Source organism: Euprymna scolopes, chromosome 27, assembly GCF_053919585.1.
Source record: "Euprymna scolopes isolate OS-2025 chromosome 27, ASM5391958v1, whole genome shotgun sequence".
In the NCBI taxonomy this organism is placed as follows: Eukaryota; Metazoa; Mollusca; class Cephalopoda; order Sepiida; family Sepiolidae; genus Euprymna; species Euprymna scolopes.
In genome coordinates, this window is record NC_136508.1 from 89,230,294 (window position 1) to 89,243,147 (window position 12,854).

General features: G+C 39.8%; 1 protein-coding gene across 4 annotated transcripts in view; it reads left to right on the top strand.

The window, feature by feature from the left end:
* The window catches only part of LOC145248972 (beta-galactosidase-1-like protein 2), a 1,883,914-nt gene that overhangs the window by 525,485 nt on the left and 1,345,575 nt on the right, over positions 1-12,854 (top strand). For all 4 annotated transcript variants that reach the window (XM_080110785.1, XM_080110782.1, XM_080110784.1 and 1 more), the window contains one exon: positions 5,880-5,985. In XM_080110785.1, coding sequence (XP_079966911.1) covers positions 5,880-5,985 — 106 coding nt within the window. The remainder of the gene's footprint in view (positions 1-5,879; positions 5,986-12,854) is intronic.

Below are 12,854 nucleotides of genomic sequence, written 5' to 3' on the forward strand. Positions count from 1 at the left end.
GGGTATCTATTATCTCATTGTTGTAGACAGCCTATCTAAGTGGCCAGAAGTACTAAAATGCAAGAACCCCACATCCGAGGCAACTATTAACTTCCTGTATGAACTATTCGTGAGGTTTGGGGTAGTAGACTGCATTGTCACAGACAATGGAACACAAGTCACATCTACTGAATTCAAACATTTTTGTGAGGATCATCTAATCGAGCATATAACCATTCCACCATACCACCCGAGAAGTAACAGGCAAGCGGAGAGGTTCCTTTGATACATTCAAGAGAGCTCTGAAAAAAGCATGTGAATCACCGACGGATAAGTCAATCCAACAGTTTTTACAGGTTTACAGGGTCACGTCGAATGCAAACATTGAAATGTCGAATACACCTGCTGAGGTCATGTTCGGACACAAGGTAAGATCGATTTTCCACAGGCTGTTACCAAACCAGGCTAGGCCAAACCTAAAATACCAATAACAAACAAAAACAAACAAAAAAAAACGATATAAAGTTGGCGAAAGAGTCTTCTACAAGATTAACAAAAATAATAAGACTTTCTGTGTGTAATAAATTGCGAACAGACGGGCTTACCTGACAAACGCTCGAGGTGTGCACTCTGCAAAGCGGGCACGTCCAAAGAAAAATGGCAAGATGGCGGCGGCCGGTTAATATTGCCAAGTAATCACGCAAAATCTCGTGTTCTCTCGCACACACGAGAGTTCAGCTTAGCATAAAAACGGGTAACTGTGAGCAAGAAGGGTGAAGGAAAAACGTAGTCAAGACAAAGACGACGCTTCTGACGACTGAGAAGAAAAAAAGAAGAAAAAGAGCAAGAAGTAGAAGAGGAAGAAGAGAACGATACATGAGAAGACGAGGTGTGTGCGGTTTTGAGTAAATCGAAACAGACAGAAAAAAAAACTCTGATTACAAGCTATCTCGGCTTTGGTATGGAGAAATTTGACATCAGATTAATTCCGGAATTCGATGGCTCCCCCACTGGTCCCTCGGTGGTCGAATGGCTGGAAAAGGCTGAGCGCGTTTGCCGGTTGTGCAAGATTAAAGACCCAGCTATGGTTATCCCATTGAGACTCACTAAAGAGGCTTATGCCGTGTACCAGCAGCTAGGGGAGGATCCGACCATGGAGCAGATTACACAAGCGCTATACGGGGCATTTGGTACAGACCCTTTTGTCGCCTGGAGGCAGTTTTCCGAACGCCAACTTGGGCCAGGGGAGACAGTGGATGTCTACATGGCCGACTTGAAAAAGCTTGCCACTCCCTTCGGCGGTGCAAGTGATCGCATATTGGCATGCGCCTTTTTGTCGGGACTTCCGGATGAGGCAAGTCGACTGCTGCGAGCATCGTCAAGACTCACTGAGATTGGTTTGGAGGAGTTATTGGCGAGAGCACGAAACATCTTGAAAGACTATCGAGAACTAGTCTCCGCAGCTGTTGACACTCTGGACTCGCCAACGAAGGGTCTACGATGCTATACCTGTGGTGGCCCCAACCACTTTTCCAGAGACTGCAAAAGCGGTACAAGGTGCACCCCTAATTATGGAGCACGACAAGTAATACGGTGTCACCAATGCAATAAGCCAGGCCACATAGCGCGGAATTGTCCAGAAAACGGGCAAGGGGAGGACGCCGCAGCGCTAGCACCCTCCCCAACGCGGCATTGAACAAAGCGCTGCCTGCAGTAACACTTCAAGTTGATGGATGTGAACGTTCAGCGCTGGTTGACACCGGCTGTACCCAAACCCTTCTTCGAAAGGAATATTGCGCCACATGGAAGAAACGAAGGATCCCTGTACTTACTGTCGGCCAAGGCTCATTGGTGTGTTGTGGGGTCAGCGTTGTTCATATCAGCATTGGCAATGCCTCTCCGGTTGCTGTGATGGCGTTAGTGGTCGATGGGGAGCTGCTCGGATATGACCTTCTCCTTGGAATGGACGCTATCACACAGCTAGGCGGAATTACTGTGAACGGCGCCGGTGATGTGAGCTTCTCTCGACCAAACAAACAAATGTGTGCAGCAATCACTCTCGATGAGCCCGACTTCTATGCAGAATACGACAAGGGCACAAACACTTGGACAGCGTCCTGGAAATGGGCAGGCGACCAGCCACCAGTGTCATTGCGGAATCGACTTACAGAGTATCCCCCTCCTGCGTGGCTTAGGGGGCAGTACGAGGCAGAACTTCAAGTGTGGCTGGATAATGGCTGGTTAGTTCCATACCCAGAGGATAAGCTCGGGCCCCCGCGGGGGCTAATTCCCCTGATGGCTGTCAGACAAGAGAACAAGCATAAAGTTCGACCTGTTCTTGATTACCGGGAACTTAATGAATACGTTGACCCACACACTGCGGGGGCTGATGTCTGTGCTCATAAACTACGGGAGTGGCAGCGGCAGGGTGCGGAAGCAGCCATACTGGACTTGCGAAGAGCGTACTTGCAAATACGTGTTGAGAAATCGCTGTGGCCGTTCCAGACGGTGGTGATCAAAGGAACTCGCTATTGCTTGACCAGGCTAGGATTCGGCCTGAATGTAGCCCCTAACGTCATGACTGCAATCATGCAGGCGATCCGGCGTCAAGATGAAGCGGTGCAACATGCGACATCGTCGTATATAGACAACATTTTTGTCAATGAGAGCCTCCTGTCTGCCCAGGCGGTCAAAGAACACTTCGAGCACTTTGGATTGTCGTGCAAGGAGCTGGAACGGCATCAGGACGGGGCGAAAGTGCTCGGACTGCAGGTGAGCGGAAGTGCAGATGGCCTTCAATGGGGAAGGAATGGTGAAATTCCGGAAATCCCATCTACCATCACACGTCGGAGCACGTTTGCCATTTACGGAAAATTGGTGGGTCACTTCCCTGTGTGTGGGTGGCTCCGAGTGGCTGTAGCGGCCATAAAGCGACGGGCAACTTCTATGTCAACTGGATGGGACGATGAGGTGCATGATCCTGCCCTGCGAAGCATGCTGGTGGAAGTTGTGGCCAGAGTGACCAATGATGACCCTGTACGGGGGAGCTGGTGCGTCGATGGGAGTGAATTTACAGTTTGGGTAGACGCCAGCTCACTTGCCCTTGGCGTTGCTCTGGCGGTCGACGGAAGGATAATAGGAGATGCCTGCTGGCTTCGGCCGGAGAATGACGCCAAGCATATAAACCTAGCTGAACTCGATGCTACACTGAAAGGAGTCAATCTAGCGCTTCAGTGACAGGCTAGAATCCTTCACATCATCACGGATTCCACGTGTGTGCATCGGTGGATGACCAATGCCTTGAACGGAAAAGCACGTCTGACAACGAAGGCGTCGGCCGAAATGTTGATACGGAGGCGGCTTGCTACCCTAACCGAAACCACTAAGGAATACGACTTGGTCATAGATGTGACACTGGTGCAGTCCTGTTTGAATCAAGCGGATCGTCTGACCAGAGTGCCACGCCATTGGCTAGACCTGCCAAAAGAAGTGAACGAGTCAGCAACTGTAAATTGCGCTGCAGTGGGACATAGACTCAGCCCGGAGCATATTAATGATGTCCATTGCCAAAGCGGGTACCCCGGTGTAAACCGAACGCTTTACTTCGCCAGATTGGTTGACCCCTCTGTGTCTCGGAGGGCTGTGAAATCTGTTGTGGGAAGCTGCAACACCTGCCGATCGATCGACCCAGCACCAGTTCGGTGGAAGAAGGGAATACTCAGTGTGAAGCGTAATTGGGATAGGATTGCGATGGACATAACGCACTACAACGGGAGGCATTTTTTGACGCTTATCGACTGTGGACCATCTAGGTTTTCATTGTGGCGGCCCCTTCGCCGGCAGGACGCGGCTGCCATTATCCATGAGTTGGAAGGTGTGTTCCTCGAGCGTGGCCCTCCTTCTGAGATACTCACCAACAATGGCCCCGCTTTTGTTAGTGAGCCGTTTAAACAGTTTGCAGATGGCTGAGGTGTCTATCTGCGTTTTCGGTGTGCCCATGTTCCCAGTGGAAACGGGATTATTGAGCGCAATCACAGAACTGTTAAGACAATCGCAGCGCGGAAGGGGTGTACGGTACCTGAAGCAGTCTATTGGTACAACGTCACCCCTAAGGACGATGTTTCACCCTCCACCGCGCCAGGCAACGCGCTACATACATACCGTGTCAGGGTGAGAGGTTTGGAGAGCAGCTCACTACCCGAACCGGAGCCACCACAGAAGAACATAAAAGAGGGAGATGTCGTCTGGGTTAAAAAACCCCGAGGCCAGTGCACGACTCGCTACGGAACCGGTCATGTCACTGAAGTGATCAGCCCGCAGGCGGTGCGAGTTGATGGAGTACCTCGTCATATTAAAGACTTAAGATCAGTATTCCAAACGCAGCTGCCGCTTGACGAAGATGGTGAAATTGAATCCGTGACCAGCGACCCATCATTCTGGTTCATGACGGCTTCAACGCACAGCGACACTGAGAGTGGTAGCCTTCAAAGTACTGACCCTCCTGCTGATGATGAAGACCCGGACAGTGATACTGCGATGCTCAGCTTTAGGTTCGCCGACCTTCGTGTCACGGAAGACAGCGCAGATGATGATGAAGCCCCGTATCCCCCTCTCCGAAGAAGCACTCGAAGAAAAAGGCCACCGCCTCCCTGCTCTTTCTGTGATAATGAGATCAGGGGGGAGTGTGTAATAAATTGCGAACAGACGGGCTTACCTGACAAACGCTCGAGGTGTGCACTCTGCAAAGTGGGCACGTCCAAAGAAAAATGGCAAGATGGCGGCGGCCGGTTAATATTGCCAAGTAATCACGCAAAATCTTGTGTTCTCTCGCACACACGAGAGTTCAGCTTAGCATAAAAACGGGTCACTGTGAGCAAGAAGGGAGAAGGAAAAACGTAGTCAAGACAAAGACGACGCTTCTGACGACTGAGAAGAAAAAAGAAGAAAAAGAGCAAGAAGTAGAAGAAGAGAACGATACATGAGAAGACGAGGTGTGTGCGGTTTTGAGTAAATCGAAACAGACAGAAAAGAAAACTCTGATTACATTCTGGGAATCCGGCGTTGTTGACAAACAAATAGGCAACATGGTCTATATGATTAAGGGACCAGATTTCGTGCACAAACATCACACTAATCAAATGCGGAAAAGATACTCGAACAATGAGGTAACTAGATCACCCGAGGAGGACATCATGGACACAGTGTATGATACTTTTCAGGTGCCCATACCAGAGACAGCTCTGGAGAATAGGAGGTCAAAAAGAAAATGGAAATCAACTGAGTTGATTAGGGTGAACCCAAAACAGAAACGTTATTAATCCCCAAACGGGGTATTTTCACAAAGGGGGTTTGTTATACCGGCCTTTCTATGCATAAGGGAAATTACACCAGTTCTCACTATATATGTAGTGCCAGTAATGTCTACACCGGTGAGAAGGAACGACAGTACTCCACTGTCTAGCTGAGTGCTAGTTAGTTATACCCGTATTCCTACCTTTGTACCTCGAATTGATTTTCTTCTTTTACTATTGTTACGACACATTTATAATTTATAATTTCCATATTCATGTTTTGTTAAACCTAGATTGTGATTATTTCTTTTCAATGCTTTATAAATTTTAATGAAAACAGTTAAGTTTCTTCTGGCTATTTCCAGAGAGTCTAAAATATTTTTTATATCACATGACCAAAAACAACAAATCTGAAGCTAAGGGTAAAACACTTTCAATCATATTTAATAATTTGATGCTTATAAAACTCTAAATAAAATGGCACATTATCATAGAATTATTTTTCTTTAAAAGTAAAAACACATTTAAATTACTGCGTTTGTGACTTTATATTAAATTTTTATTCAATTTTTTCCAAATAATTATTTCCAATTTTGTTTCTTTTTCTAGTTGGCTTTTACGAACACAAGCATCTCTACGCTCTAACTCGGCACCATACATGTTTGCTGTAGAAAGATACTTTGCAAATTTAATACGGAAAGTGGTCGATTTACAGGTAAATTCATTAGTCTTCAGTCTTTTTTATTTTTATACAATTTTAATTTGCATTTAAATGTTAGATTCGTTTATTCTTTAAGCATAGTTCTCAGTTTAAATGTTGTTTCTTTTTTGCCTCATCAAGATGGTTACTCTCTTCAGTTATTGTACTTTCCAGCTTTCTATTGACTAAGATTTTCTTGAATGAATTCTACTTGAAGATTGTGAGTTCAATACCAGGTGAGAAAAAAACAAAATTACCTAATACGAAATATGAAGGAATGTAATGTACAATTAAAACAACCTATGACAGTGGTTTAAACAAAGAAATGGTGTAGATTATGAAAAAAGCCAAAATGTAGAAAGGCATAACTTTGATAATGTGGAAAATACTTCAAAACATGTAAATAATCTCTTTGAAATGATTAACTGTATAAGATTAGTTAAGCTGGTAGAGGAGATATGAGTGAACAGCTTCTATTTATAATGAGGGGAAAAATAATTATTCTTCACTGGTATTCGCACTAATATTCATATAAAATAACATCTGAATAAATTAAAGAAAGTAAAATCTGGAAATGAAAGTAAAATTAAAAAGAGAAAAGGAAAGAAAAAATCGTATGAATGGGGAAAGAAAATCCTAGATTTTTCTTCTAAATTTAAATACATGAAATTTGTCAGTTTTTACTTATGACACAAATATGTACACATTGCTCTTTAATACAGAGTTGCCTATGTATGTATATATATAGTCTTGGGAATCTTTTAACTCTAAAATTATTCAAGGTGTAATATATATATATATATATATATATAAGGTTGAGAAGAAAGTTATTGCAGAGTTTTTAATTTTGATTTCAAATGATGTATTCTCAAATGAGTTTTCATTATAATACCTTTACTTTATATATCATTTTAAAGAGTGTTTTTCGCCCTATCTAATCATTTAAATTATGGTCGTTTTTAAACATTCTTTAAACTTTCCAGAATGTTAAATACAAAATGGAAAAAAGCAAATCCACACAATTTTCTTATTTCAATCTAAGCTAGGCTGAAAAGCTGCTGAAACAGCTTGCGATATCAATGAAGCGCTTGGCCTAAGAATCACTACTGAATGCACAACACAATAGTGGTTTAAAAAATTTCATAGTGGCTACCAGAGTCTTGAAGATAATGAGCATAGTGATTGGCCATTGGATGTTGACCACAACTAATTAAGAGCCTTAGTCAAAGCAACTACACACAATTGTTCGAGAACTTGTTTCTGAATTAGACGTAATGTATACGATGATTTCCAGCCACTTAATAGAGATTGGAAAGACAAAAATTTTGATTAATGGGGATCTCACAAATTTTGATAAATGGTGGTCTCACAAATTTTGATAAATGGTGGTCTCACAAATTTTGATAAATGGTGGTCTCACAAATTTTGATAAATGGTGGTCTCACAAATTTTGATAAATGGTGGTCTCACAAATTTTGATAAATGGGGGTCTCACAAATTTTGATAAATGGTGGTCTCACAAATTTTGATAAATGGTGGTCTCACAAATTTTGATAAATGGTGGTCTCACAAATTTTGATAAATGGTGGTCTCACAAATTTTGATAAATGGTGGTCTCACAAATTTTGATAAATGGTGGTCTCACAAATTTTGATAAATGGTGGTCTCACAAATTTTGATAAATGGTGGTCTCACAAATTTTGATAAATGGTGGTCTCACAAATTTTGATAAATGGTGGTCTCACAAATTTTGATACATGGTGATCTCACAAATTTTGATACATGGTGATCTCACAAATTTTGATAAATGGTGGTTTCACAAATTTTGATAAATGGTGGTCTCACAAATTTTGATAAATGGTGGTCTCACAAATTTTGATAAATGGTGGTCTCACAAATCGAATGTTGTTATGAAGTGCAATCTTCACTTCTTTTACACGTTTCCTGACTTGCAATGAAAAGTGGGTTCTTTATGACAACTGGCAATACTTAACTCAGTGGTTAGACGCTGATGAAGCTCCACAATACTTCCTGAAGCCATAGTTGCACCAAAAGAAGGTCATGCTGATTGTTTTGTGGTCTGCGACCAGTCTCATCTATTAGTTTTTTGAATGCAGGCAAAACCATAACATGAATGAAATGTATCAGAAACTTTGACAACAACGCCCAGCATTAGTCAACAGAAAAAGCCCAATTCTCCTCAACGACAATGATGTTGCTAATCCAACCCTGCAGAAATTGAATGAATTGTGCTACAAAACTCTGCCTCATCCATCATACTCTCCAGATCTCTCACCTACCGACTACCACCTTTTCAAGCATTTCAACAACTTTCTGCATGAGAAATACTTCAAAAACCTAAACGATATCAAAAACGTGTTCAGGGACTTCATTGCCACCAAACCACAAGATTTTTACAATACTGGCATGAATTTTTGCATTGGCAAGTGTGTTGATTCTGATGGTGCTTATTTCGATTAATAAATTTTGGTTTGAGCCGAGATATTTTCATCTGAATTTAAAAGTTAAAAAACGCAAGAACTTTGTGAACCTGACACACACACACACACACATATATACATATATATATATATATATATATATATATATATATATATATATATGAAAAAAAATTTAATCTTAGGAAAATTTCCATTTCATAAGTCAGTCAATTTCTTGTAATTGCTATATTAGATTGCTCCCAATAATTAATACTAGTCTTCCTACAGAATTATAATATTAATATTTTTGTAGGGTTTAAAAACTATAATGGTGTGAGAAGACACAGCAATAAGTGCCCACAGTTGTAGAGATACACTGGCATCCATCCGACACAAAAAAACAAGACAAAATAAGATTAATGCAAATTTGAGCACTGTCGAAGTTCGAGTGTCAGCATAAAAAGATGTTTTTTTTATGTGTCAAATAAATGAATTTGCTGTGAAAAATAAGGAGAGGGAAGTATAATTTTGCTGAGAAAAGAAACTCACTCAAACAAGACCGATGATGAGGGGAGGTCCTGTCATGATTTCTCCATTGCTTATGACCTCACTCAGATTGTTCACAAACCCATCCGTGTGCCCGATACTGACGGCCAGTATGCAAGTCTCTTAGACCTTTGTCTCACAACTTGCCCTGAACTGTGTTCAGTTTCAATTCTGTCTCCACTTGGATCTTCCAACCACTCAGTATGATCAGTTAAAATAAAAATGAAATGTAATAAGTCCTCAGATATACCTCTCCATCGTACAGTATATCGATACTCTATGGCTAACTGGGATAGCTTCTGTACATTTATATCAGATCTACCTCTGTGTTTCATGTTTAAAAAGGATGTGTCCTCTATAGTATCAGATCCGATGGAATGGTTAATCGTAGGTATAGACCATTTGGCCCTCAAAAAAGTTCCAACAAAAACCTAATAGTTAGCCGTGGTTCTCTCCAGAATTTGCTGCTGCCATTGCATACAGAAATCACCTTTTCCATTGCTTCCAACATAATAGATGTACTGAGACTAAAGCTGCTTTCATGGCTGGGATGACAAGGTTACAGACCTTCTACTCCATATAATGAGTGAGGCTATAGATTCAGTAAAGGGAACTGAACTTATAGGGCGATGCCAACATGTTAGCAACCAAAGTTGTATTGGAAAGACACAGGATGGTGTTGGAGGATGCTTGTTGGTTGCAATCTGAGAATGATGTGCAGTATATTAATCTGGATGCCATGCTGGAAGGAATGGACTTGGCACTTATGACAGTTGCTGCAGGTATGTGCAACTGGGTGTTGGACACTAAGGTTGTCAATGAGATGGTCACTATGAGACAATGAAGCACACTGAAGGAACTGGTAAAGAAATATGAGCTGTAAGTGGACATGACATTGGTTGCATCAATTCACAATGTTGCCAACCAATTGATGCATGTGCTACAGCAATGGTTGAGTGCAATGAAGAAAGATGGCGAACTGGAGCCTCTGATTGCCGCAGTGAATGTAGCTGAGCTGGATGCGGTCCACATAATAGCCATTCACAGAAACAGTGGACACTCACTTATTTCGCCAGTAGAGTTTACCCTGCAACAACGAAAGCAGCAGTTAAGTTGGCTATATGAACATGCGAAGAATGTCAATCTATAGATTCAGTGCCATTCCAATGTGAGAAAGGAAAATTAGAAATGGCAATGCTTGGGAATGGACAAAAGATACTACAGTGCTTACCATTTCCTAACTATTATAAATTGTGGCCCGTCACATTTTTCAGTATGGCAGCAGTTAGTATGGCAGAATTCAGCAAACATAAACTAGAAGTGGTCTTACATGAATGTAGCCCACCACAGGAGCTATTCATGGATAATGACACAGTCTTTTGCAGCAAGGAATTCAGGACATTTGCAGACAAATGAAGTGTGAACCTGAGATTTCGGTGTGCATATGTCCTGGCTGGGAATGGCATAGTTGTACGGTGCCACTGAATTATGGCCAGGATGTGCTGTACAATGCCAGAGGCTGTTTATTGGTATAATATGAGCCCAAAAGACAGCGAGTCCTAATTGACCATTTACAGTTACGATGTCTGAGTGAAGAGAATTGAAGTTATGCCACTATTGGCATTATTCCTGAGGACATTCCCTACCGGGTTGGAGAATGCGCTTAGGTGATGGCACTGAAGAGTCACTGTATGACAAAATTTAGCTAGGGTTGGATAACTGAGATAATTAGTCCACAGTCCTTCCTGGTGAATTGGATGCCTGGACAGATGAAGGAGCTATGCCTCTGCAACAGTGTTCTCTTGTCAAATGATTCTGACAGCATAACATCTTAAGAGAGTTTAGTATATGACGACAAAATGGAGCCAAATGATTTTCAAGAATCAGAAGTCGAAGCGCATGCTCCCAAGGAAGCCCACAGTTCTGAAAGAAACCTCACTTCTGTGTAGGAGTACCCAACAAAAACAACTGCCTCTGAGATGCCACCTATGTGATCATACAATCAGAGAAGGATGTGATAATGATGTGTAGAGACACAGCAATAAGCACTTACGGTATATCTACTATTTAGATATACATTTTATACTAAAGTCCTTGTATAATTTTAAATTCAAAATATATCCACTGACTAGTAGATGCCTAATATTGCTGTATAATAACTTATTGTATTTCATTTTCCTTAGAAATTTAATGTTTCAATTTTTATCAGACTTTCGATATAATAATTTTTTAGAAGAGATTTTGGCTTCTTTCATAAGAATAACTCAGTCTTAAATAAATAATTTTCAAAAAATAATTGAAGAAATAGTTTTTATCTTTAGAAAATTGTGCCTAACTTTCTGAGATGAGAACATATTTTCTTTGAAAAGTACAGATTTAAAAGAACACTTTTGGATTAATTCATTACTTTGTTGCATTTTAAGAAAATATGAGAACAATGTAACTATTTTGCTTATTTTACTTTCATTTAACTAACATATATATATATATATATATATATGTATATATATATATATATATATATATATATATATATATTAGTGTTGAGGCAATGAATCGGAATCAGGAATTGGAAAAATCAGAACTTTTTTATGGTATCAAAATCAGTAAAATTTGTGGCTATTTTCTGATGCCAAAAAGGATTCTCTTAATAATCTTTTTATTTGATTTTGTTTAAAACAAAATCTTCCATTGTTGGTATTAATAATAAAATAATAAATATTTATTGATTTTTAAAGTAAAGCAAAAATCTATAGATCACCTCTTACAAGTGTGTTTTTTTATGTTTGAGAAAATATGCACATTTAATATTTGTTTTTACCATAATTGGAAAAAACTTTATGGTTAAATGTTTAAAGATTTATAAGGGATGAGAATCTGGAATTTAATATGGAATCTCTAATTGTATTAGAATCGGGGGAAAAATACCGGAATCGTCCCATCACTAATATATATATATGTGTGTGTGTGTGTGAACACCCGAGTAAAGTTTACATCTTCAACGTGAAAATCCAGAGAATTTTTCCTGTGTTTATATAAAGTGTTCAAAAATAAGTAGCGATATTAATTAAATTTTATACCAAAGATTATTTGGCTACAAACTTGCAAAACATGGTTCAGTCACATTTATCAGGCAGACGGAAATCTTTTCTCCGCAGTTTTATTTGATGCAATGAGATAAGATTACTTTCTAAATTGAACACTTGATCAATTTATAAAAAACACAATGCATATTACAATTTATTATTAACCGCTATTTGTTTTATTTATTCATATTTATATTTATTTATTATGAAAAAGGCACAATGGTCTAAATTTTAAAGCCTACATTAAAACTATACAGATATTACACACATTAGATATCAGTTCATTAATTGAAGTTAACATGTAGGCAGACACATCTTACAACACACACACACACACACACACACACACACACACACACACACACACACACACACACACGTTTAAGAGCAAAAAATTAAAAAGAATAAAGAAAAATATTTCTAAAAATAAATTTAAAGAATAATTCTTAGTTGCACAAAAACATGTATTGAAAAATGTCAATTAGGTTTTAATATTGTGAAAATTGCAACAGTTATCTCTCTTGAACCATGTGAAATGTTGCCTCCCCATTGTCTGGGTTTGTGGTGATATGTATTTCTGTGTGATCTGTTTATAAAATGTGTGACTGCATGTCATTTTCTCTCTTCGTCTCATCATGTAAATAAATACAGATGATCTGCTCCGTGTCTGTGTGTAACACTAAAAATGACTGTTAATTAATTTATCTTTTTGTCAAGCATCGATTTGATTTATGTGTGCATTTTATTTAAAACAAAGAAGATATATTTTTTATTTAATTCATAATTAACTATCACAGGTTAATAATTAACT